At 48.1% G+C, this 25,579-nt stretch overlaps 1 protein-coding gene across 4 annotated transcripts in view; it reads left to right on the plus strand.

Moving 5' to 3' along the window:
• The window catches only part of ephb2b (eph receptor B2b), a 118,522-nt gene that overhangs the window by 34,373 nt on the left and 58,570 nt on the right, over positions 1–25,579 (plus strand). For all 4 annotated transcript variants that reach the window (XM_076025069.1, XM_076025071.1, XM_076025070.1 and 1 more), the window contains exons 2-3: positions 8,323–8,402; positions 18,383–19,067. In XM_076025069.1, the coding sequence (XP_075881184.1) occupies positions 8,323–8,402; positions 18,383–19,067 (765 nt within the window). The remainder of the gene's footprint in view (positions 1–8,322; positions 8,403–18,382; positions 19,068–25,579) is intronic.

Here is a 25,579-nt window from a genome sequence, read left to right on the forward strand (position 1 = left end):
CACATCACCGTGTCATTTATTTTCAAGTCAAGTCAACCATCGTACAGAGAGTTGTTGCGGTTTGCGTATTTGTGCCCAGCACTTTTTGCATTGCACGTTTTATAACTTGCGTTTTCCACATGGACATAATCGTGTAGCCGAACCAGTCTCTTTGTATCTTAGGTATTGTGAGATTATCCTTGGTCATCATACTAATGATATCTCATAGAATACAACATTATCAGATGTGTGCTCAGTGAGAGCACATTGTTTCGCTTTTATTGTGGAGCTTTAAAGACTTGTATCGAATGTGTCAGAATCCAGTTTATACCTTCACACCTGCTGCTGGCCACACAGTGACCAAAGACTTTCACGGCCCGGCATCTGAATTTCTCACTCATGGTACCAAATAAATATCCAACCAAAAGTCAGATCTGCAAAGGGATCTGCGTTTTTTGATGGGCCAATACTTAAGTCTTATCACCCAACTTGAAACGGGCCTCTGCACAGGAATTTACTGCAGGTTTTAAAAGGAACTCTTTGAGGATGAAAGGCAGCTTAAAAGGATGTAGAATTGGCCATAAACCAGATGAGGCAATAATGACTTGACCTGGTCCAATGGTTGTCTCTGGGAATGTGGATAGATAGTTGATTACATGTCAAACACAGTGTTTTTCTTTTCTTTTTTTCTTTTTTTTTAATCTGCCAATCAATCACAGACTGCCACAAACAAAGAACAAAGCTACTATTTCTGGGAAGAAAAAAAAAACAATCTAAAAACCTTTAACTTGTCAAATTAAAACTCACAGCCTGATGAGGATGAGCACACCGAAGTGATTTTTCCTCTATTCCTCCCCTTCAGCATTTCTATTTCCACTGGTGTCACCCACATTTTCAAGTAACCCAAAAAAAATTGACAGAGCTGCCAATCACCGTCGTTGTCATGGGGTTGGCTGCTCCCTTGCCTTGACAAATACCAAGCCAGGGAAATTAGAATTAGGAATTAGAAATTGGTCCCATCGCACCCGCAGTTCCTACAGTATATTAAAAGGCATCTTGTCTTTGGGGCAACTGCAAACTTTTCATGGCCTAATTGCTGCTACACCCTCAAGTCTGCTTCCTGCTTCAGGGTAGTTTGACGGTTGCAGTGGATTTTTTTTTTTCTTTTCTTACGACGTAACATCTCTCTTTTTTTTTTAAGCATACCTCGATCTTCTTGTTTGATGCGCGGACAATTTGTAATCCCGCACCTTTCGCTAATATCTTGTTGGCACAAACCGGGGCAGGATGGGGAAGATTAATCCATTTTGATTAATGGTATCTAAAAAGCCGTCACTCTGATGAAAAATCCTTTGTACGTCCCCGTCTAACTGGCTGGAGGTATCGCCGGCCCCATTTCCAGATGGAACATCGTGGTGCGCAAACAGCACTTAAAATGATTGCGTGAATGGACGATTGACATCCACTCGCCGTCTTTTTGAAAACGATATGCATGTGCTCTTTTTCAGCTGCTACTAATAAAAATGTGCTTTTTTTTTTTTTTAATAACATATTTATATAGATATACAGACCCTACCACCCCCCTCTGCAGGACAATTTGAAATGTACTGATGTGTAAAACAGCTTTCTTTAGGCTGTCAGGGACCGAGGAAATATGGAAAGCACGCATATAAACTCTCCGTTGTGTATCAGCGGCCAGGTTTCTCTCAGTCATCTCACGATTGGCCGGGTGACGGTTCTCAATCGCAGATTTATTGCTTACATTGATGTGTCTCTACCATGAAATATGGTGTCACTCAGAGCTAATCGCTTTTTAATAGTGAAACTAATACTACAGCAACACCGCTAATAGCGTCCGTAACTGCAAGGGGGGAAAGCTGTTCCAATAGCACGACAACGGGCTTTTGTATTCACAGGGTGCCGTCACCGGCCTTGGTGAAGAAGAGAACATCCAGCCTTCCCCGGAACAACTGTTTGAAATCGGAGTCTGTCTGCTTGTTATTTTTGTGTCGGGAACTCTGAAGTACTTCCCAACACAAAAAGAGATAAAAACAGTTTTTAAAGGCGCAATTAAAGTCGGCTTGTCTTTAATAAAAATATTTACTTCCTTTATTTATGGCTTCCGCTAGGAATTGGATTTTTTTAATCCTGGCTCGCAAACTAAGGCTTGTTTCTCCCCCCAGCATTTGCAAGCGGAGCATAAGGCACTATTTTATTTTAATGAAGCATACAGAACATAAGCATTAGCGAAGCAAGCTAAGAGGCAGCTAATGGGGGAGTTGACCGTTTTCCTAGTCATTCATCAGGTTGTAGTTTTTGCCGTGACTTACGGTGGTTGCCCCCTGGACTCGCTGACAGGCTAAGTTGCACTGACTGATAACACAGGCTGGCTGTGTAGGGATTACTGTCTTACATCCAGCGTCAGACCCCGGGGAACGCCATGCTGTATCATTCTGTCGACAGTTAGTGCTCCGAGAGGAATCGCTGCTCGCTGTGCGTGAGTGTTTGTCTGTGTGTGTGTGTGTGTGTGTGTGTGTGGTACCATATTTCTCACTTCACCGTCCTCTGCCAAAGGAAACTACCCAGCTTCCGCCCCCTTTATCCTCCTCTTGCCTTGGGAAACGCGCCACTCGGCAGCCTTGACGAGGTGGGGCTGAACTCCCACAGCACCGACGTCACCTTCCAAGACTCTAAACCTGCCTTTTTAGGACTCGGCAATAAAACCTCCACACCACATAAATCTCACTGACTAAGCGACGTCTCAGCAGCAGGACGCACGGCGCTGGGGCACCAGATACCCTCGTGTTCGCGGCAGGTCGATTTGTGAAAAAACAGATGAAGAAAAAAAAAAAAAAAAGTCTTCCTTCCTTTTTTTTGGTCCAGTGCCATACTTCCTACAAGGCAACTGTTTCATTGCAAAGAGGTGGATTAAGAATTTGTTAAACACACAGGGATCCGCTGTCGTGTGACAGTGGGGGAAGTTCTACTGTACCTCAATGGGCCTCGGCCCGTTGCTGACAGACGAGTTGAGCTGGGCGGCTCTGAAGCAAAGGGGCTCCGTCCTCGTCCCCTGTCTCGATGTAACAGACTGTTATTCTTTCCAGCAGGCCATACAGTAGCCCTGTCCATCATTAGAGCTATGAATCATGTCTGTGCACTTGCTCCCTCAGGGGTGTATCATTGCCCCGGCCCTTAATCTGTGCAGATTTCCGTGCGGGGACCGCTATATTGGGCTCTGTTTTTAGCACAAAGAACAGCTTGCTCATGTTACTCCGCGACTGCAGCCGCATGCCGCAGTTTGCCCACATGTGCCGCCAAATGCTCCAGTTTCAGGTGGCGTTTTAGTTGATATGCAAAGGAAATGCAGGCCGTGCTCGGCCAACGGCCAATGCTCCCTGGGACGGGCCGGGATGATTCGCCACGTCGTGGCCGACATTATCAGAGCGGCGGAAAATGCCACGTGCGGTTTGCGTCGACGCTAAATTAAATGCTAAGAGGTTTGTTCCGCGGAGAGCAGAGGCCGAGCGTTTTTCTGGCGAGGGAAAGATAAAAAGAATTCATTGATCTCAAGTGGTTCGTGCCACTTTAGAGGTCAATTAGTCCTGTAAAATACTGTTATTACACTTTTGGCTTTAAATACAGACTGAAAAAAAAAAGGATTTATTCTCTTTGATTACACTTCCAGCCAAAGTCGTCCATATGCTGAAATTCTTCCCAGGAGTGCTGCCATGATTTTTCTCAGTTTCTTCAATTTGGAGCTCAGTCAAACAGCAGAATCCTCTCGATTGGCCTGCAGCGAAACATGCACAAGCTTGCAGCTACTTGTGATGGAAAGGGGGAAAAAACAGAGGCGCTTGTTTGGAAGGGATGTGCAAACTGGAAGGAAACACTGACGGATTACTCACGGCACAACTTTCCCATCCATCAGTCACACTGCCGAGATCTGTCTATTTGCCCAAACTAATTGGCCATCTCCTTGTCAGAGGCTGAGTAATGCGTCCTGTGGACATAAGGAATGGATGGTCAGTTGCCGTTGTTAAGGAGCTGCGAATGTCGAGATCCGGCTGACAATACGGCCGCTACCAGGAGGAAAAGCAGGGGAAAAAACAAAAAACCCTGTCATAGATAAATAGGTTTTCCGAAGTAGCTTTGACATCGCAAACATCCAGCTCATGTGACTTCCCGTCTGGACATTCCTCGGCCAGCCATTCCATAGCAATTCTTGACAGTATTTCCTGAAATCCTCTCCATTCTTGCCGGTTTTATTTACCTCTGCTTCTGAAACAGAAACTGCTCTTTACATTGATAATTCACGTTGAATCTCATAATTGAAACATGACTTTTCTCTTTCTATTTCTTATTCTTCAAGCAAATTGTAAAATTTAGCTTTAAATCCGTTTTTTTTCTATATATAAGTAAATGATAAAAAAAAAAATTGGGGTATTTTAAATGCAAATGAAATACAATAAAATAATATGTTTTGGGAAATTAGATTTAAATGAGAACGTGTTCAAACGCGGCGCGCAAAGCGTGTTGACACGGATGCACTTCTTAGTCGTGCGCTATTTTAATTCCATCGGTCCACATTCCCAGAGCTGCGCCGAGATCTTTCATCCTGGCGCTTGTCTCACTTCCCTCCCCGCCGTCGCCGTCTGAGTCAACAAAGTGTCGCGTCTGGTTCGCTCGTTGAACAATCTGCCGTGTTTTTCCCTCCAGAAGCTCAGGTGCGGCGTTGACCTCTCCCTTCCCTTCTCTTGTCTTTTGTTTTGTAGTCGTAGCGAGTCCCTCCCACCGCCCAACACCGCCCGCCTGTCACTTCAGACAGGTCCTCATGGAGAGCTCTCTCTCTCTCTCTCTCTCTCTCTCTCTCTCTCTCTCTCTCTCTCTCTTTCTCTCTCTCTCTGTCTCTCTCCCCACCCTCTCACTCGGATCAGCACTAAACTCTCTCCTTAGTCTCGGGAAGTGTTGGAGGAAGCACTCTCAGCTTAGGAGGCTTTTCTTAGGTCTCATTGCATATTCATACCTTCTCCACAGTCGAGTGTATTGAGCGCGAAGACAGAGACAAAGAGACGTCCCGGCATTAATTACGACCCGGTGAAATTATGACTTTAGCAAACCCCGTCATGGTTCAGGCATCGACGTTTAATATTCAGCAGCGGCGGCTCTTTGTTCTGACAGACAGGTTTTGTTTTTTGGTGGTTGTTTTTTTTTTTTACCTCCCTCTCTGCTGCCGCCACCAGCGCCGAGGCCGTTTTCCCATGAGCTCTGAACGGTTAACGACCTTTTCATGCATCCCTTCCCGCCGCCGCACAAATAATCCAACCGCACTTAACGCCGTAAGTGGAAAATTGAGAGGCTGCAGTTTGTTATCGGATGCACTGGACGTGTTCCTCTCCGACGACACAGTGGGACTGTTGTGCAAAACACAGGCAGGGTTACACAACAGCGTGGCCGAGGCTTTAAAAATGAGAGCGAGAGTTCTGGAGGGGCCTCGCTTTAAACAAGTCTTTTGCTTAGTAAGAGCAATTTTATTTTACAAAACAAAACTCTTTAAGTTGTGGTGTTAAAAAGAACCGACAGACAAAGAACACTAATAGATGTTTCCACTGGAGACTGGGTTGGTGCTTAAGGGGTTGTGATCAGTGCCCTCAGCGTGGCAAAATACAGTACTTCATTTGTTAGTCTTGTGGTCGGTGGCCAGTCCTGTTTTGCATTAAAACCATGAAGTGCCATGTGACGGATCAAGAGGAAAATATATAATGTTTGACACCAATACAAAAGCATTTTAAATGCAAATAATGTCTGAAGGGAGAATTGCAGGATCCAACTTGGTTTTTTTGGCTTTATGCAGTCAAGAGCTCAAATTATTTTCATCCCGGCCTGAGAGCGGACTGAGACGTTTCTCTTGGTTCACTTTATACCCATTTACGTGGTTTGAAAAATTCACAACTCAATACAAACTGAGGGCGGTGAGACAAAAAAAAACAACAACAAACAAACAGGAAAAACAATCCCCATCCTAACACGAGAAGCAGCACCTGTGGTTGGACGGAGTCGGGAATCCTGAGGTGCTTGTCTTTATCTGGATGAGCAGCCGACGCCTCTCGCTCGGCGCCGGTGCAGAGCCTCCGCCGGGTGCTCAGGCCGTGTGTGAGGAAGTGGGCCCGGCGGTGAGCTGTGTTCCGCCGCGCTCTACGGGAGGTAATGAATCGGGGGCCCGGCTGTCGGCGCTGAAGTGGCGACAGCGGGAGGAAGGAACGCCGTCGGCCTTTGAGGCCCAGCCACCGACCTCAGCCGACACACGGGCCACTGGCGGGCCGCGAGGAGGGCTGATTTCTTTTTTTCTCTTCCTAGCACGAGGAAAGGAAAAAAACAGAATGTATGTGGGCAGAGAAATAGAGGAAGAAGAAAAGGGTGAGCTGGAAGTGTCACCACGGCGGCTAAATAAAGGTGCGCTCGCTCCTTTTCCCCACAACAAGCCCTTAAAGTGCCTCAGTGGGAGTTCATTATTCTCACTTTACAACGCCGCTAATTATCATTATCATTATAGGGCATAATTACCGTTTCACTGCCTAACACCCATGTCGGCTGCTGTGGCTCTGACTCACACTCACTGATGCGCACACACGAGGTTATCAATACCGGCTCCAGCCTCATCTGCCTAATTATACCATGCGGCCTTTGTGATAGTGAATGGGGATGTGGAGTCTGGTATTATGCCCCGGCGTGAATGCTGGCAAGACGCGGAAAGTCAGCAGAAGACGCGGGAATAAAAAGCCGTGTGTTTTGTCGGGTTAATTGAAAGCTGCGGCTTTCGGGTGGGAGGGGGCGTAAACTCGCAGACGATCTCGGGTTATCGAACGACGGCTGGTTGGAGATCTCATAAAAGCGGGCAGAGAGCTGATCCTCGAGGCAAACCCCACCCCATCCTCTGCCAAACGTGAACGCAGATTCCGCAGATTTGGATTTGGATTTCCATTTTTCTCATTACCTGCCGCCGCCTGCATTCCCCATAAGAGGCTTTGCTCAAGGATCTTGTGAATCTCCCCGCCCACGCCCCAGCGTCCGGGCCGCCTCACGTCACGGCATCCCACGGCGGCGTGCAGTTGTTCGGCCGATCTGTCTCGACGTCTCTGTCCGCGCCTCGCGCTGCTGCTTGACGTGGGAGACTCTAAATCCCCGCCAGCAGCTGACGCACCTCCCCGCCCCCCCCCGACATCCTCCCGACGAGTGCTCTCTCAATTTCGACGCTCACGACGGCTGTGCCCCACCCCCGCCCCGCCCGTCATCAGCGGCGGAAACTCATTAGTTCTGCTTCACCGACCGCCACACAGAGAGGTGGCGGGAAAGAATCCTCCAGTCGGCGTCGGGGAGCGGGAGAAAGAGGGTCACGATTGTTGGGTGGTGGTGGTGGTGGTGGTGGTGGTGGGGGAGGTGGCGGCCGAAGGTCGAAGGGAAGCAGGAGAAGAGAAGGTGGCGGCGTGACTGACTGACTGACAGTGAGGTCACGGCGGTGGAATGCGTGCTCCATGAGGGCTCCATGACAGACAAGAGGCACGTTTCACTTTGACCCCAATTACCAGCGATGTCCCCCCCGTGCCTCCCCCCCACCACCACCACCACCAGCTAATCCACGACGTGTACGGTGGTCCTTCCTCTGGGCGGCGGAGATTTTTTTTTTTTTTTTGCTCTTTCGGCCAGTTGTTTTTAACTGAGGGTCTTAAGAAGGATGACTTATTTCTGCTGGGCAAACCCTGCGGACAAGCTAACTGGCTGCAGGCAAACTGGCAATCTGGCGGTTGGTTGTCGCTCGTGGTGTTTCTGCGACTGAGGCCTCGCAGCACTGTAGCTCGCTAGCTTACGCTCGTTTTTCAATTTTTGTTTTGTTTATTTGTTCGTTTTGTGAGAACAAATAAAGAAAAAAGAATATTTGTGTGAGGTGAGGTGGCTTTCTTATCATTAAAATAGAAGAAACAATTGGCAGGTTGGTTTTTCAATGATGAAAATGCAAATTAGCTTTTATACACTATATTTGTTGATTTGATTCTGGCCAGTATTTAACAAACACTCACAACTAAGTCACCGGAGGGGGAAAAACAAACTCCCGCTTCCAAATACAACTGTTTTAAATTTCAAATAATTAAGTTAATTAGGCTCTTATTTCTTTTATATCAACTGGACTTGAGTTGCCAAAGTCGGTCTCCAAATATACACACGCTTGTCTTAGTATTTTGTATTATTTTATATTTTCATGAGTATATACATATGTATATATATAACGAGTACTTTCATGAGAATTGGTGTGATTCTACGTATTAAAACAAACCTTTTCACTCTTTGCAGAAACACTTATGGACTCCACCACAGCCACGGCGGAGCTCGGCTGGACGGTCTACCCAGTGTCAGGGTCCAGTGACAACAGCGTAAGTAACCCGCTCCCCTTCCCTCACCAGTGCCGCCACAGACGGCAAGACTTAATCTAATTTTTATGTAGGTGACAATGCAATTAACTGCTTTTGGGGATACGCAATTCTCCTTTGTTGGATGTTTAAAAAAAAAAAAAAAAAAGAAAAAAGAAAAACGTTGTTAATGTGTAAAATTGCCCAGTGCCCCGTGATAAGTTGTCCATGTTTTGGTTTCTCACTCTGAGGTCAGAGATCAATTACTGAGCCGGCGAAGGGGAGCTGAGCCTGGAAAACTCTCCCTGGACACTTGACAGTTGTTTGGGCCTTTCAAATCAGTTTGAAAAGTTTCTCCTGTTTTATTGTTCTTGTTTTTATTTATTTAGATTTACTTTTTGGACAATTTCAAATAGTTTTTATTCTGTTAACTGACATGTTGACAGAATTTTCCAAACAGACTAAAACCCGATGCATAGATGTCATTTGGAAACAGCTTGGAAGTGAATTTTGGACTGAGTGGTGAGTTACGTGGTGTTTTTTGACAACTTTGGACATTTTGGGCAGCAAGAGGGAGGTGAGAATGTCAGTGGACTTTCATTCAGTTCATTAGCAATCCTCCGTGGACTTGCTCCCCAGATAAGCATTCCTGCTTCCCCCCAAAACCGTGCTCTGTTATTGCAGAAATCCTGTGGCATCAAGTTGCATAGGGATATTTTTTTACTAAACAAAAAGAGAAAAAAAAGTGTGTTTTCTTTACGTCTGAGTTAAAAATGTCACTTTTCTGAAACCAGCCAGAGGATCCACTCTTGAGTTTTTATTTGTCATATTTTTTTTTGCCATCTTTCGTTGATAGTCTGAGCTCTAGACATCAAACGGGGTCCAAACTTTTACGAGTGCAGCAAGAATTAATCATAAACTAAATATATTTCTTCCCGGTGCCAAAATAGGAGCTTCATGTTAACGGGACCTCCATTGGTATTTGATGCACAGTCTTTCCATTTGCTCTGCCAGGGCTTACAGTTCTTCCAAGCCACATGCAAGCCAGGCCCACTTAAAGCCATCCAAAACCAGAGTCTCAATCTCCTCCACTTCTTGGCCCACCACAAGATTTAGACTTCTAAGAATGAGTCCAGAAGAAAGGGGGGGAAAAAATGTTGTAGACTTATTTGCTGGGTACATTTCAAAAAACCGCTGCCGATTTTATTCAATTATTTATGCTTCTGTGGTTTGCATTAAAGAAGGTTTGAATTATCCTCCATCACGCTTTGTGATTTTGCACTAAAAACGCAGCAGAAGACAACGCAGGGAGACGGAGCACTCGACGGCTCCGACGCACGACTTTGTTCAGCAGTTATTTGGGGCAACTTCAGCCCTCCCTATCTCGGGGCATGTTTCTCCTTCCTCCTAAGTCCCACAATCAATAACCACTTCTCCTGGCAGCCCGGCGAAGACATTGGTGTTCCAAAGATAGTTGGATCACATGCGAAAAATGTCGGAATCAGCGAAAACCCACCCTTCAGCCGCATTTCACGGTCAAATTTAATACTACGGAAGGAAAGTTTGGACGGCGACGTCGAAAACTTGGGTCAGCGCAGCGAACGCCACACAATGTGAGGTCAAATTATGGTCTAGCGCTAGAACCTGAGGCCTTCGGAGCGCTTCAAGACCCCTCTTTGTTCCAGCAACATGTGGCGACGAGCCCGAGTCGGCCGGCGCTTCCAAGTCAAATATCTTCACATTTGGTCTCGCTCAAAAGGTTACGCGTGAGGCCGAGCTCCTATTTCCTTTTGTTTTTGACTTTCCCCAAAATCTCCATGTGCATTCTACATATATCCCACCGCTGCCGTGCGGCTAAATCTTGGGGGGCTGGGGAGTTGGGGTGGGGTGGGGTGGGGGTTCCCTAAGCCTGTGGATTTAGTCGGGTATAGATTGGCCTTATCAGCGTGGGCAGGGGAGTTTTTAAGTCGATACGCCTGAGCTTGTCAAAAGCCTGGCGGCCCGTTGGAAAGTGACGAGTGAAGGCAATGGAGATAGCTCGTCCCCAATGGCCCTGGGCAACAGGTGTGGAAACGGAGCTCGCGCTCCCGCTCTCAGTGTAAGAGCGAGAGGTGCTTTTACAGAAGCTATTGTCTTACACACATATTTGTGCGGCGACTGTGTGGCTTTGGCCCCGTGGATCAGTAACATCCAGCCCAGAGCGCTTGCGCCCCGGCACGGCACTCACTTGGCTCTCGCCGCACCCCGCCGTCGTTTTTTTTTTTTTTTTTTTTTTTTCGTCAAGCGTATCCCGAACCCCGACACGCGATACCGTGTCGCGGCGGAAAAGCAAACAAGCGGCGGCCTGAGCCAAAGTCAAGAGCGTTGCGGCGGTCGGCAAAGTCCCGCTTTGCTGTTTTTTACGGGCATCGTCTGTCAAATTATTATTTTAAGGCGATTCTTCGGGAACAGCTGTAAAACCCCAACTTCCTGCGGCGGGGATTTCGCAGGTGATTTGTTTCTTATTAAAACAATATTTCGTTGCAGCCACTGTGAACAGTTTTTTTTTTTTTTTTTTTTTTTTTACGGCTCTTTATCTGAGCAGCAGCTTCATTTTTCTTCCTTCTTGCTGAGGCAACTTGGTGGCTGAGCTCGCACCCGTCACTAATAAACTCCATACGCAAGCCATTAAGTAATGTTTTGGTGACTGGACTTTTGCTGAAATATGTCATAGACTGTATATGAAAAGATGTATATGAAATATTAATGCACATAAATTACAGTTGTTGTTAAATTCTATTTGTTTTGTGCTGAAGAAATTAGCAAAAATAGTAGATTTAGCATATCTTTCTAAATATGCTAAATTATCTTGGCCAAAGCTAGTATTGAATTGCTTATGTTGACATTTTAGGCTGCAAATTAAACCTGCAATAGAATTGAATTAGAATATAGAATATATTAAAACAACAGCAGCCACTACAGCAACATATTACCAGAAAAAAAACAAAAAACCCAAAAAACTGATACGGCTTCTCATTCATGCTCATGAAAGAAAAATCAGCCCACGAAACAAGAAACAAAGCACTTAAGGCGCCGACGGAGCCAAGGTGCAGCCAGCTCGTCCAGCAGGGTTAAGTGCTCTGTGTTTTCCTCTGAAGAGGAGCTGAGAGACGTGTGAACGGCGGGTCAGACCTCCCGACTCGCTCTTTCCTGCCCCGGAGCGCCGACAGCAGCTCCCATTCAGCAGCGAGAGCTGGCTGGCCTGCATACTGAGCTGCAGCACCAGTCAAGGACTGGTTACCTTTTATCAAGTTCTAGCGCGCTTTTGAAAAACCGTCACGGTTCCACCACCGCGAAACTGTGAGCCCTCCTCCCGCAGTGCGAGCTGCGGCCCGGCGGGAAGCGTTTTAGCTTCCCAATGCAGGCCGATGAAAAGTTCCAAATATTTTCGCATTTTGCTGATTTGTACAATTGGAAAAAACAAACTAACACGCTTTTTTTTAAAAAATATTTTTTATGTAACTAATGTTAAATTTTACATCTTATTTATTTAAAATTATTAATTTTATTTTTTTTAGGTTATCGTACGGTTAGAACCACATGCCAGCCCATATCTTCTCTGACTGATGATCTGTGGTGTGTGTGTGTGTGTGTGTGTGTGTGTGTGTGTGTGTGTGTGTGTGTGTGTGTGTGTGTGTGTGTGTGTGTGTGTGTGTGTGTGTGTGTGTGTGTGTGTGTGTAATAATATTTTGTCACAGTCCAAACACAACAGTTTTGAATAACGTTCAGAAGCTGAACGTTATTTAATTAAAATCGCTGTGAAGTATGAAAATAATTACTCTTTAAAAAATAAATAGATAAATCAAAAAATCAATAAAAAAATCCTGCACCGGTTGTTTTGGACCGGTTCTTCCAGGTTGTTGCCCATAATTGTCGACGCACGTGGCAGACCTACCTGCTAATTTTTCCTCCTCCAGGCGACACTTGAGGCCAGAGGAGGACTGTCGGCTTTGTAAACAACTCGACACCCCAACGGATAAATTGGCACACATAGATACGCGCAAACTCCCGGCGCTGCAACTGCATCTGAAGCTCCACGCCGTCCACTCCACCAAAAACGCTAATTTAATTAATTACCAGCAAACTTCTAAGCGTATAATTCAAACTGAGGCGGGCGAGGATGCAGAGTGAGCCGCAGGCGTCTTCTTTTTCCGAGGGCTGAGGTTAGCAATTTGTCCGACATATTAAATTAAGTTGGACTCATCTGGATTGAGTTGACCACTAATTCGTGGCTGTGATTTGCAATTAAGTCTGTGAAATCATATTTTGGAAATAACAGGGAAGGGAAATGCGCCGACGCCGTCCGCCCATGATGCACTGGACCTGGTGGGCTGGAGAGGAGGACCCCCCCACACACACACACACACACACACACACACACACACACACACACACACGCACACACTACCCTGGCTTTCACATGCCGTGCGTTAGTAGTGGACAGTGGTAATCGGAGAGGGCCGCCGCAGACATTTCTGTGAGGTTGTCTACGTGTGTGTGTGTGCGTGTGTGTGTTCGAGTCTCTCCTGTGAAGGCCAGTGAGTCTGCTGCAGGGCTTTGGCTCCCGTGGCCCCCTCTCATAGTAACTAAACACAGAGAGCGGGTGTCGTTTGTCCGCCAGCCCTCCGGGGGAAAGGCACTCTGGCTCCGAGACGTTTCCCACAACTGCAAATGGGCCGAGTACACCTCCAGACTGCTCTGCGGGATCTCTCTCTCGCTCTCTCTCTCTCTCTCTCTCTCTCTCTCTCTCTCTCTCCCTGCTCCCTCCCCGCTCTTGCGTGAATTATTTATTTACCCCCTCCGCCTGTCAGCGGCAGAGCGCCTGATATGCAGCGCGGCGCTCCCGATGCCGTCGCCGACTTCAGGTTAAATTTCGACGTGGCAACGACAGGACCTGGTAAACACGCACTTGGCACAGTGTCAGAACTGTTTAAACTGCGTCGTCACCGAGAGCTGAGCGACGGCGTGTTTACTCGTAACGCTCCTCTGGGTTTTTGTTTGTTTTGGGGTTTTTTATTTTATTTTTTTCAAATCCGTGAGAAATTTGGAGAGAACATACAAACACATTTGGTGGACAAATTTACGAGCAAATAGTGACGCTACGATCGGGTTGCGTGTTAATTTTCATACACTCCACTTACTCCACATTTCATTTCCTCTGTGGGACAATAGCCTGTGGATCAATGAATGATCAACAATGACACATCCCTCTAAATGCCTTTCATTTTGTTACTTACCAAATCTTGCTTTTATTGAATTTTCACTCAGTCCAAAACCAAATCGACATCACCTGGGAGGAAGTGCAGTTGCACTGTCATCACAAGTGAGTTGCGGCCATTGGCCTTGGCAACATGGATCCTTCAGTAGCGTGGCAATCCGTTTTTATAGGTGGTTCTTCAGACAGGTCCACTGCTTTTCAAATGTAGCCTTTTCCTGCTGCTAATAGTCTGGCAATCACCCTTTAGGTCAAGTTGTAGGTTGTTTCCATATTGTATTGTTCAATGTGACATAACCCTTTCATCATGCGCAGTTCCAGCCGAGTTGACTCGCATTGGGAGTTTTGATGGGTGCAGGAGGCCACAGCCTGTCAGTGTTGAATCCGCTGCGCTGCCGTGGAGGAGAGGAGGAGTCTCCAGCTCAGCCTTGACAGCCTGTTCTGCCCGACTCCAGATAAAAGCTCCCCCTCCGCCTCGCAGAAATATGGATTTCGGGTCCACTGAACATTTCTGTCTCTCCCGTTGTGGCAGAGGACATATCGATCCCGAGCCTCGCTCCCAGCGAGCGTCGGCTCCACTGAAGAACCTTCGTATTTCGTCAGAGGAAGTGAGGTGAAGCTTGAATATACTGCTGCAGCTTCTCCTCCTCCTCCTCCTCCTCCTCTTCCTCCTCCTCCTCCCTGTATCGACCCTGGACAGAAGTTTGGTCTCTCAGAACTGTTGCTGTTGTGTAACAGACTGTCCAGCCTAGACTGGTGTGGAAAAAAAAAAATCTTCATTAATGAAGCAGACAAGTTGCCCATTTAATCATTTCAGCTGGCAGTATGATTTACGGGCTTCTACACAGTTTGCTTTGGGAATTAGAAAGGCATTGAATCTTTCAGGGGTCATTAAATCCGTATCAGCAAGATTCAGCCTTAGAATGTGGTGGTGGTTTTATATTGAGACACGCCCCTGGACCATAAATTAAACGTTGCCCTTTTAGCTTATTTCTATGCGGCGCTGAGACACGCAGTGTGTTGGAACTGCGACAGTGTCGGCACGCAGACTTTTGCAGGTGCATATCCGCTGTTTGTTGTGGTCTGCAGGCGATAATGGATAGTAAACACCCCATGTGTTTAACCAAACACTGAAAATGATTTGCCAGCACCATTCAGCCCGGGATTATCAGACTCAGGACCCCAACCCCGGCAATTAAAACGCAATACAGTGCCTTTTTTGTCTGGGAGCAGTCGTGCGTTTTGTTTCACACCGCCGATTTTTCCACCATCAGAATTTCTAAGTGCGTTCTCTCCCGGACAGACAGAATGCAACCAGCGTCCCGTGAAAAAAGCATTATGCGCGTTGTTTACTGGGGACCCTTATGGCTAATAATGTGACGAAACCCATTTGAATGCTAACGGCTAGTCCTTTGATCGCCTTGGACTTTGTGTTACGTGCTCGCCGCCTCTGGCTGTTGGTTTTTCCCTCGCCCGAGAATGAGTAAAACAACATTTTGCTGGATTTAACAGGATCTTGACGGCATAAGCCAGACTGGTTTCCATCATAATCTTGGGGCTAGCGCGTTTGCTTCGGCTAATCTCTCCTGGCATCCGCCGCCAGGGTTACCTCCACCCTCCAGGTCTTGAGACACATGACCACCTCTGCGCGCTGCTGTGTGTGTTAAGAAAAAAAAAAGAAAAAAAGAAAAAAAAGCCAGAGGAATAGAGCTGTGAAAATGAAGACGTTTCTTCTAATTTCACACTCTGTGCTTGATCGTTAGGCTCTTATTATGCCCCATTTGCTTCCCTCCACTGGCTGTGATGAAAGCGGGGCAAAGAGGCCATGACAGGACAAAAAAGGGGCCCTCCATCAAAACACATTTTGTTTGGGGTCTTTCTTAACCTGACTCAACTCCCCTCCTCCCCCGTCCCTGCCTCCCCCGTGTCCCCAAACGCTGCTGCAAACACTTCTCTTCCCCTCGTCCACGTCCCTCATTAGCACCAACCCCCACCTGTCTCCACATTCTCTTTTTTTTTTTTTTTATCATGAACTGCGATTGTCCGGCGCTCCGTGCTCGCTGGAAGCAGAGCGCCTGCTCTTCTTTAATTGGCTGGGCCCCATCTGCCCCCCCCCCAGTGCCCCTCTGCTCCTTCAACAAGTGGGAAGGTCAATGGCGGCTCATGACCCGAGCTGCTGATGTCTGCCGGTGCAGGCCAAAAGACAGATTTCCCCTGAAACGGCGGCGCTGAGAACGTTTAGTTTGCACGGCCCCGTCTGTGTCAGCTTGTCAAGCTGAATACATCCGTTTAATGTCTCAAATGCTTTGGAATCAAATGTGAACTTCACCTTTGGTTGCTGTTCCCCATGGGTGGACCGCTGTGGGCCAATATTCATTATGACTGATCAGCAGGTGGTCTCAAAAATGGCCAATCAGAAGGTCCGATCTGGTACCACAGAGGAAGACGGCTATGTGCATTGTACAATTTGGATCAGGCTACGCTACGCAGAACCCGTGCTGCTGTGCTCTGCATTGCAATCCGACCAAAAATAAGACAAGGGAATTTAAGTCATGTCGTCAACGGTTGCGAATGACTGTTGGAGCCAGTATTTGAAACAGAAACAGCCGGTAAATAATTAATTGGCTTGTATCTGTCGCACTTCCTGACGGGTTTGCCGTGATAGGCCAACCATGTTGTCATTGCTGGTTTTTGCAACTCTCTTAATCCTGATTCATCCCACTTTTAACTTCATGACAGTCTGACATAACCACATTTGCACGCAAGATGTTTTGTCACGTTCCCACAACGCCTAAGGTTGTTATTGCGCTACGGGCTACACATCGGCCTTTCATTAGACAAAGATTGGGACCGTGTTTCGGTTTCCGGCTTTGGCCCGAGTCGGCGTCGCACAAGCAGTGATTAATTAGGACGTGGGAATTTAAGAAGCAGAGCTGTTATAAGTACTCGCAAAGTGTTCAGTAGAACGGCGGCTCACAACAAGAGGGAGTGACTTTCTTCTCCCCCGGCCCGTCAAAATCTGTCAGAATCCTCACTAAGTGGGCACTAATTTGAGAAATTATATCAGCTGTGAAGTGAAGAGTGAAGGGGGAGGGGATTTGAAGGGGGTTGCAGCTGAAGCCGCTGTTGAGGAACATGCTCCCCCCTTGTCTAAAATGCAGAGGTCAAAGTTCTGACCTGCTGCCTGGTCGGAGCTGGTTTGATCCGGGGTCCCTAAATGGCATCTGGAGGGTGGACGGCCAGAACGGGACCATCACACTGCTGAGCAGCCAGACCTCTCAGTGTTAGTCAAGGTTGGCAGAGAGGATGGTCCCAAAAAAGAAAGAATCTGGGAGAAAACACGCTATTTGAGTTTTTCTTCCTTCACACAGTTACTAATTTGACCCTGACCACCCGAGACCAGCTCAGTAGTCTAGTGGCAAAGTGTATGAGCTGAGACTGGGAGGTTGTGGGTTCAATATAGCATACCATACACTAGGGATGTCCCAATCGCATTTGTTTTGGTCTCGAGTAATTGTCGATCCCGATTTTTTTCCCGATCCGATCTTTTTCTTACCTTGAGTAAACTGAATCCATTGGATTCAAACTTCTTGGTGCATTGCAAAATAAGTTGAATTGTCTGTAGGGGATTTTGAACGCAGATTGGCCAATCACCGATCTAGTAAAACATGCTATGTCGCCATGCCGATCCAATCCAAAGATCGGATCGTGACATCCCTACCATATACCCATACCAAAGACTATAAAAATGGTGCCCATTTTCTCCTTGCTTGGCACTCAGCAAGTGCAAAGTCCTCTGCTTAGGGTCAAACGCAGAGGTTGTGACAATCACTGGAACTTTTTAACTTGAGCGTGGCTTTTATGGTGGGGAATTCCTCAGCGAAGGAAGCTCTCGCTGCCACGGCAATAAATATGGAATGTGCTGTTAACGTGTTCCGTTGAAGACGGAACGTACACCAGAAGCGGCGGCGCACCGCACCTCACAAAGACCAGAACCTCGCCACCGCCTTTTAAAAGCTAACTCCGCGTCGGGCTTCCAGTTTTGTTTGAAAGCGTGACAGCATGTGAGTGTTCGGCCGGGTGGGAGCAACGGAGCCGTAAAACCTCACAGCCGCTTGCTTTGCGAGGTTTGTTTATATGTTTGATTTCATTTCGAAAATATTCCGACTTTCGCCCGACGAGGTCCTTATTTTTGTGTTTTTGCTTCCACGGCGACATGCTGGCTTGTCGCTGATCCACACTGGGTTCATGCACCAAGTCCTAAAAATATCAGTTGATTGGAAGTCATTTAATAGGATAGCAAGAATAGGAAGAATAGCAGATTAAAGGAAAAAAAATCTAATCTTGTTTTGCTGAGACTGATGCAGCTGTGCCGCTGTGCGTGAGCCCCATCCAGCCATTCCGTGTATTGCTCTTAATGTAATGTAATGTGCCCAAAGGCAGTTTTTCATTTGTTTCCTCACTCTGATGTTCCCCAGTGCATCCACTCGACTGGATGCTTCCAGATTCTTTTTTTTTTTTTCTTTTCATATATGATTAATTAACTTAAGATGTCCTGAACTGTTTACTTGCAGTAATCAAATTACTACAGAGTGAGATTATTTAATTTTTCTTTCATACTAAAATAATGTGGGTTTCTGTGGCTTATCTAAAAATGGTCTTATTGACTCTTCATCAACCATTTTTTCCCCTGAGCTTTACCTCCTTTCATGCCCACGGCCTTGTGTTTCTTCTCCACTTGCCCCAACAGTGGGAGGAGGTCAGCGGCTACGACGAAAACATGAACACCATCCGGACGTACCAGGTGTGCAACGTGTTCGACAACAACCAGAACAACTGGGTACGGACAAAGTACATCCGGCGCCGCGGTGCCCAGAGGATCCACGTGGAGATGAAGTTCTCCGTGAGGGACTGCAGCAGCATTCCCAACGTGCCGGGCTCCTGCAAAGAGACGTTTAACCTCTACTACTACGAATCCGACTCCGACACCGCCACCAGGACCTCGCCGGCGTGGATGGAGAACCCCTGGATCAAGGTCGACACCATCGCGGCCGACGAGAGCTTCTCCCAGGTGGACCTGGGCGGCAGGGTGATGAAGATCAACACGGAGGTCCGCAGCTTCGGCCCCGTGTCCCGCAACGGCTTCTACCTGGCCTTCCAGGACTACGGCGGCTGCATGTCCCTCATCGCCGTGCGCGTCTTCTACCGCAAGTGCCCCCGCATCATCACCAACGGGGCGCTGTTCCAGGAGACGCTCTCGGGGGCCGAGAGCACCTCCCTGGTGGCCGCCCGAGGCGTCTGCATCCCCAACGCGGAGGAGGTGGACGTGCCCATCAAGCTGTACTGCAACGGGGACGGCGAGTGGATGGTCCCCATCGGACGGTGCATGTGCAAGGCGGGCAACGAGGCCGTGGAGAACGGGACCGTCTGCAGAGGTAGGCGCTCCATCTTTTCTTTCTTTTTCTTTCTTTTTTTTTTTTTTTACGACGCCTTCGCTCATCGTGTGTCGGCCCTTCGCTAATCATCTCACCGCGGAACCATAACGACTCCCAGGCAGGCACGGCGGGAAACTCACCACTGTGTAATGGAAGCCGGAGTTATACGGCTTTGCGTTCCAGAAAACATCAGAGCGAGTGCGATTCTCTGCTTGAAGGTCACCCACCTGGTTCCCGGAGGAGATAATTCTGATAAGCATCCCAACGCTACCCGAGCCGTAACTCCGGTTTGGCTGCCCTTTATCGTCACCGAGCACCGTAAAAACCTCCGGCGCGTGGCCGTTTTAGCATCGCTCAAGCATTCAGATCTAAAAAGCAATTTGAAAAAAAAATAAGGCAGCGGCGGCGGTGGCAGCCAGTCGCTGTAAATATTTTTTGGCGCAATGCGATATGTGATGAGTCGGCTGCGGCGTCCGCATTGTGGCGGGGCTGAATGCATTTGACTGAGTTAGCTGTTTAGCGGCCGCCGCTCTTTGCAACCCGACTGCTTCCATACAATTGATGCTCTTTATTTGAAATATCTTTCAGGCGGCTGGTATGACTGCTATTGTTATTATTATTATTTTTTTTTTGAAAGATACCCTGCCGTCCCTGTGGTTGTAATTCAGAACAACACATTACTTATTGCTTTTCTTCCATAGGACCCCGTTCCTCACGTACAATTTAACCTCTTTCACGTAAACTCAACAGTGTTCAGTCTCGATTGGCGGACGGATATTTGTTGTATTTCGGTTCCCGTGTATCTTTGCATGTTGATGCTCCTTTTTTACTATTTGTCTGGGGAAAAAAAAAAAAACGCTGTGCATAAAACATTCAGAGCAGAATCATCTTGCCGTGCATGCTGAAGAGGAACCACGCTGAATAAAAAGTTGAGGAAAAACATGAAAATACAGTTTTCAATCGGCGATATTCATGCGCTGCCCGTTTTTTTTCCCTTGTTTTTTTTCTTTTGCTTTTTCACCCCCGCTGCACATCCGAGAGGACAAAGAGGGGTGTTTTGCCGAGATTGCCTGCATTTTCCTATCAATTGGAATCCCTTCCAGGAAAAATTGATTTGGCTTTCCCAAACATCGATGCACCCGGCATTTACCTGCGCCGTCCCCTGTCTCCGCTCTGCAGGTGGTATTTGGCCGACGTGCTTAGCGGCTTCGATCAATTGGAACAGCGTGCCGGCGTTGTCTCCTGCAGTCTGGAGTCCTGCTGCTCCGGCCCTGCGCCGCCAGCCACCTGCTTTCGCTTTTGTTGTTTTTTTTTTTGTGTGTGTGTTTTTTTTTTTTTTTTTTTTCCCAAATCGGTGGGTTTTTAGCCCCTCCTATGCGCCCCGGTAATCACGACGCGTCGTCCCCACAGCCTCGCGCGCGCCAGGAGCGGTGGAGCACGATGGGCGCCGCCTCGCGGTCGCTGTTCAATGACTGCAAATCAGGAACGCATGGGCTAATAAGAGGCGTGCGGAGGCGGGCAGCTGTAACGCCGCAACAGGCTTGTTGGTGCATCCGCGGCCCTGCGCATCTTTGATTCCCAACATGTGGTGGGTGGGGGAAAAAAATCTCCCGGGTGTTCTCGGTCATGTTTTCTTCTTTTTTTTCCTTTTTTGCGCTAAACAGGATTAAGCTCTTACATCCTGTCGACGCAGTCAGGCCGGCGTGTGGATTCGCTAATATCCTCACACCGCTGGGCATCTCATGAAAGGTGTATAAAGAAATAAATAAAACGCTTTTTCCAACCTTCACGCATAATTTTCATCCCTGCAGACAGACAGACTGACAGGCTGCAGGCCAACACTTGCAAGTCTGCGCAGATTTTCACCCAAGTCTCTTGACACAGCAACTGATTATTAAAGGTTTATGAAAAGAATGCACGCTCTGACGGCGCCACGATCGGACCGAAGCAACATTCTGCACATGTGAAGGTTGGATTTTTAAAAAAAAAAAAATTTTATGGCTCCATTCAGTATTTGTGAGCCTGATGGGAGACAGTGGCCGCAGGTCGAATGGACGTTGCCTCCTCCATTGTTGGGAAGCTTGGCTTGTCAAACTTGGCTCGCGTCGCTGCTGTACTCCAACACGTGAAGCTCTCGTCGTCGCCGCCCCAAAAGCTGGATAATGCCTTGATCCATGCCAGATACACATTTGCCCCGCTGCACTGATGTGGTAATTACTAATTAGTGATGGTTTCCCATTGAGGGTTCGTAAGATAATCTCTGTTATAGCTGCAGTGCAGAGCAAAAAAAGATAAATAAATAAAAAAAAAACAAAAACAGCCAAGATCAAAGATTGAACTTGTCCCGTGATAATCATAGTGCAAGCGATGATTTGTTGCAACAATCTCCGAAACCGAACGTGTAATTATGCTTGTAACAATTAATCTCTTGGAAGATGGGGGGGGGGGCAGGCAAATAATTATGTTGTCAAGAAATGTGTCAAAATATTGAGGGAGGTGTGTACACAAGAGTGCCCATTCTCTCTCCTCCCCAATCTCTCTCTCTCTCTGCCTCTCTCTCTCTCTCTCTCTCTCTCTCTCTCTCTCTGTTGCGATTGTCTAATGAGTGGGATTAGGTTTCCGCTCTCTCTCTCTCTCTCTCTCTCTGAACGCTGGCAGTGGAGAACATCACGTCCTTCGCTGGGAAATCCATCTTGAGACACTTACAGTGCTGTTTGCCCGTCCGTCCGTCCACCCGCTCCACAATCAAAGGAGTTCTTACGGCGGGAGGCGAGCGGAGCCGCGTGCGGGGCTGATACGGCCGGCTGCCCAAACTAACGACACCCATATGCGTGTGTGTGTTTTTGTTTTTTGGTTTTTTTTCCCTCCTTTCGCTGTAACACGATCTCCAAACCTATTGTGAGTCCAGACTCTCAGGAGCGCCGTAAGACGGGACAGATCTGTCACAGCTGCTCCAGCAGCTTTATCCTCCTCCTGGTTCCACTTTCTTTTTTTTCTTTTTTTTTAACAGGAGAGACAGAAGGCTATGGCTAGTGTGTCTTTTTTCTTTTTCTTTTTTTTGGAGGGCCCCCAAATTTGCTGTCACTTTGTATTAGGGCGGACATAAAATAAGGGGTGACTGTCACTTTTTCTGCGTCACGCTCTGCAAGAATATCGGTGTGGAAAATGACTTTAGCGGTGGGAGCTAATCACGCTTCAGCCCCGCGCTCACCGCGCTGACACTAATCCAAAATGGAGAGGCGCTTGCGGGCTTTACGGGGAGGCATGGAAGTAAATCCCGGGCAGATGTGCTTTAAGGCATCACTCTTCCTTAGGGCCAGCAGGTAGAGTCTGCGCCGGGTTGCCACACGTGTCTCGGCCTGGATTTCAGACGACACGGTGTCTGTGTCCTCATCCTGATCTTTCTCTTCCTCCCTAAGTGGTGCAAATTGAAACTTGTAACGTGTGCGTGTGAAGCGGGCGAGGAGTGCACGCACTTTGACACAAAGCGAGTTTTGCGTGGAACCTTTTTAAATGCCGATTGAGAAGAACGTCGCATTAGGAAATTTTATGGCAGCGGCGTGAGAGCGTAATTCCCAAACAGCGCTCTCAGATTTGCCTGAACGTTTGTTAGCACGCTAAGTTTTTTTTTTTTTTTTTCAAATTTAGAGCTGACACAAGATATTTACAGCAGCTGGAATTATGGATGAATGAATTAAAAATAAGAAAAACATTATAAACAGTTGAGGAGGAATTAACTCAGCTAACATCAATGCTGACATTGCCGTTAGCGTTAACGGACTTGTCTGGTCTCTGTGAGGAGACCAGAGTTCCTCGTCCTCATTGACGCCCCTGCACTCTGGATTACATCGTTTTCTAGTTCGACAGCCGAGCTGTTTCAAGTCTCCCCAGCAGGTGCACCTTGCAGTCAATGCAGGGTTGCTTATGTCTCGCTTATATACAAGTCGTGACCGAGATGTATCGGTGTATATTCTTTACAGTTACATCCACAAATCCACAGATCCATCCAGTGTTTTCAAAAAAAATCAAAATGATATCACGCAAACCGGTGAGCTTATGAGAAATGCTCTCTGTTACGATGCAGTTGGATTCTACTCAACATGCACAACAGCCTCCTTGGCGACACGGGAATGTGTTTAGTCGTAGAAGCCGTCATGTCGGCCACTTGGTGAGGTGTTTGCGGAGCTGCTTTGGAAAGTTTTCCATTCGCACGGGTTAGACGGAGAAGGACGAGCAGAAGGAGGAGGAAGAGGAGGAGGAGAAGAAGGAAGAAGAGGAGGAGGAGGACTAGGAAGAAGGAGGTGGAGAGGGAGGAAGAGGAATAGGAGGAGAGTGGGGCTCCTGGATTTCCTCGGCCGATCGCAGTTGTGGAAAAAATGAGACGATCGAGCAGGAAAGGTACGTGTGTGGCTAAATGGGATTGGATGGACATGGAAGCAGGTGGGGGGTGTCAGGTGGTGTGTGGGGGGTGCAGGGAAGTGTAGGGGAGTGTGTGGGGCTTGATAGGTTCCCCTGACCCGCCGTCTGAATCCCAATTACTGCCGCCTTTCTTGTCTGGAGAGGCTCTAAGTGTGAAAATCAGCGTAGCGGAGACAAACCCACACCCCGCTCTTTATTTCCCCGGCTGCCTCGCCTTTTAATGGCGCCTCTAATTGACTGCCGCCTCATGTGGGGGCCTCAGCCGCCGCTGATGGCGGAATGATTGTCCTCTGCACCCGGAACACGGCGGCGAGCAAAATGACGAAATACAAAGAGTCAACAAACAAACAAACCGACAAACCAACACACAGCCGTCTGGAGGCTCCCGACCGCAAGAAACAAAGGCGTGAGAGAGATTCTTAGCCGAGTCGAGAGAGACGCCGAGAAGAGAAGAGAAGAAGAGACGCGAGTGGCTTCGGCTTCACAATCTGCCAACACAATGGGCCCTTAATTCACTGTGATCTTCAAATCAGAGCCGCCGCCTTTTTCTTCTTCTTTTTTATCGGGTCCTGATTGCTGCCTCCGCCGCCGCAGAGGCGGCGTGAATACTAATCGGCTGCCGCGACAGATGTTTGGTTTGTGTTTGCGTGTTGTTGTTTTTTTCTTCCTTCCGTTTTTCTAAACGGCTGCGATCAACAGCCTGATTTAACGTTTAGCGGGGGCGGTAAATTTCCCAGGCGGCGACTCGCGAGCGGGTCCGAGCGCAGCCTCCCACCTCTTCCTGGGTCTCCGTGGTGGGTGGCGGCAGGGGTGGGGGTGGGCGATGTCAGACGTGTCATTCTGTCAGCGGGAGGCCCTGCAGGGGGCGTTCAGGAGCACCGAGATCAGAGTCCATTCTCCTCACCGGACTGTGTCTTTTTTTCCCCCCCTGTGGCCAGGTGCTTGTTTTCTCTCTCCTCTTCTCTCCCTCACACACCCAACACACACACACACACACACACACACACACACACACACACACACACACACACACACACATGCACACACACACACACACACACTTTATATTCCGGTCGCATCCACGCGGCAGAGGGGAGAGTGAAAACAAACAAACGGAGGGAGCATAATGAGAGGAGTGGGAGAAGAGAGAAAAAGTCGACTTTAAACACACACTCAAACCTTTTTCTTTTTCATCCTCAACCCTGTTGTCCCGCCGGTGCAACTGAAGCGCTCCCTGAACAGCACCTCGGCGGAGCTGCACTATGGCTGACCGTGAAAAGAGAGAGAGAGAGAGAGAGAGAGAGAGACCGCCCTCGCACCTCCACTCGATCCGTCCTCTTGTTTTTCTCGCAGCACATCCAGCAGACGCGATAACGTGACCCTGCGATCCCCGTCAGCCACGCCCCCCCGCCACCCTCCCCCCGCCCCCGATCACCCCCGAACGGGGAGATCGTGACCCGTTGAGCCCTCAGATGTTTCCCACATGTTATTTGGTGGTGTGCACGCCGCCTCTCCCCCTCCCCCTCCCCCTCTCCTCGTTCTCCAACAATTATCTGTTTAATCGAAAAATTCAGACAGCGTGACCTCCTTCTCGTCATCCCGGCTCCTCTCTTTTTTTCTTTTTTTTTTTCTTCTCATGCCTTATTGGCTCTCGCCCTCTTTTTTTTCTCCCTTTTTTTTTGGCAGCATACTCTCCCCCCGCAGCGGCTCTGGTTCTTGCCTGTCACACCTTCCTCCGTCTCACCCTCGAACTCGGGACGAAAGCAGACGTGGGGAGAACGACCGCAGAGGGGCTCTCTGGTGTTTCTCCTCCGTCAGAACAAAGCCGCTCGACAACTGGACCTTATGAGTTTCCAGCTCGTGATGATTTTTCAGCGGACAGGCGCGCCTCACCCTTCCATCGTCGGCCCCCGAGCTTCTTGTCGACGGAGGCTTTCTCTCGAGTCCCGTCGGAGGAGCCGAGGAGCTCCTTCCCGGTGTGGGAGGCTGATGGTTCCAGCGTCTGTCTGGGTAGAAGATGAGAAACAATCTCCGCCCGTCAAAGACACAAATCTCTCTCGAGCATTGGTGACCTTGTTTTTCTTTCTTTTTTT

This window comes from Nelusetta ayraudi, unplaced genomic scaffold (genome assembly GCF_046127955.1).
Source record: "Nelusetta ayraudi isolate G7.1 ecotype Tasmania unplaced genomic scaffold, CSIRO-AGI_Nayr_v1 ptg000017l, whole genome shotgun sequence".
NCBI lineage: Eukaryota > Metazoa > Chordata > Actinopteri > Tetraodontiformes > Monacanthidae > Nelusetta > Nelusetta ayraudi.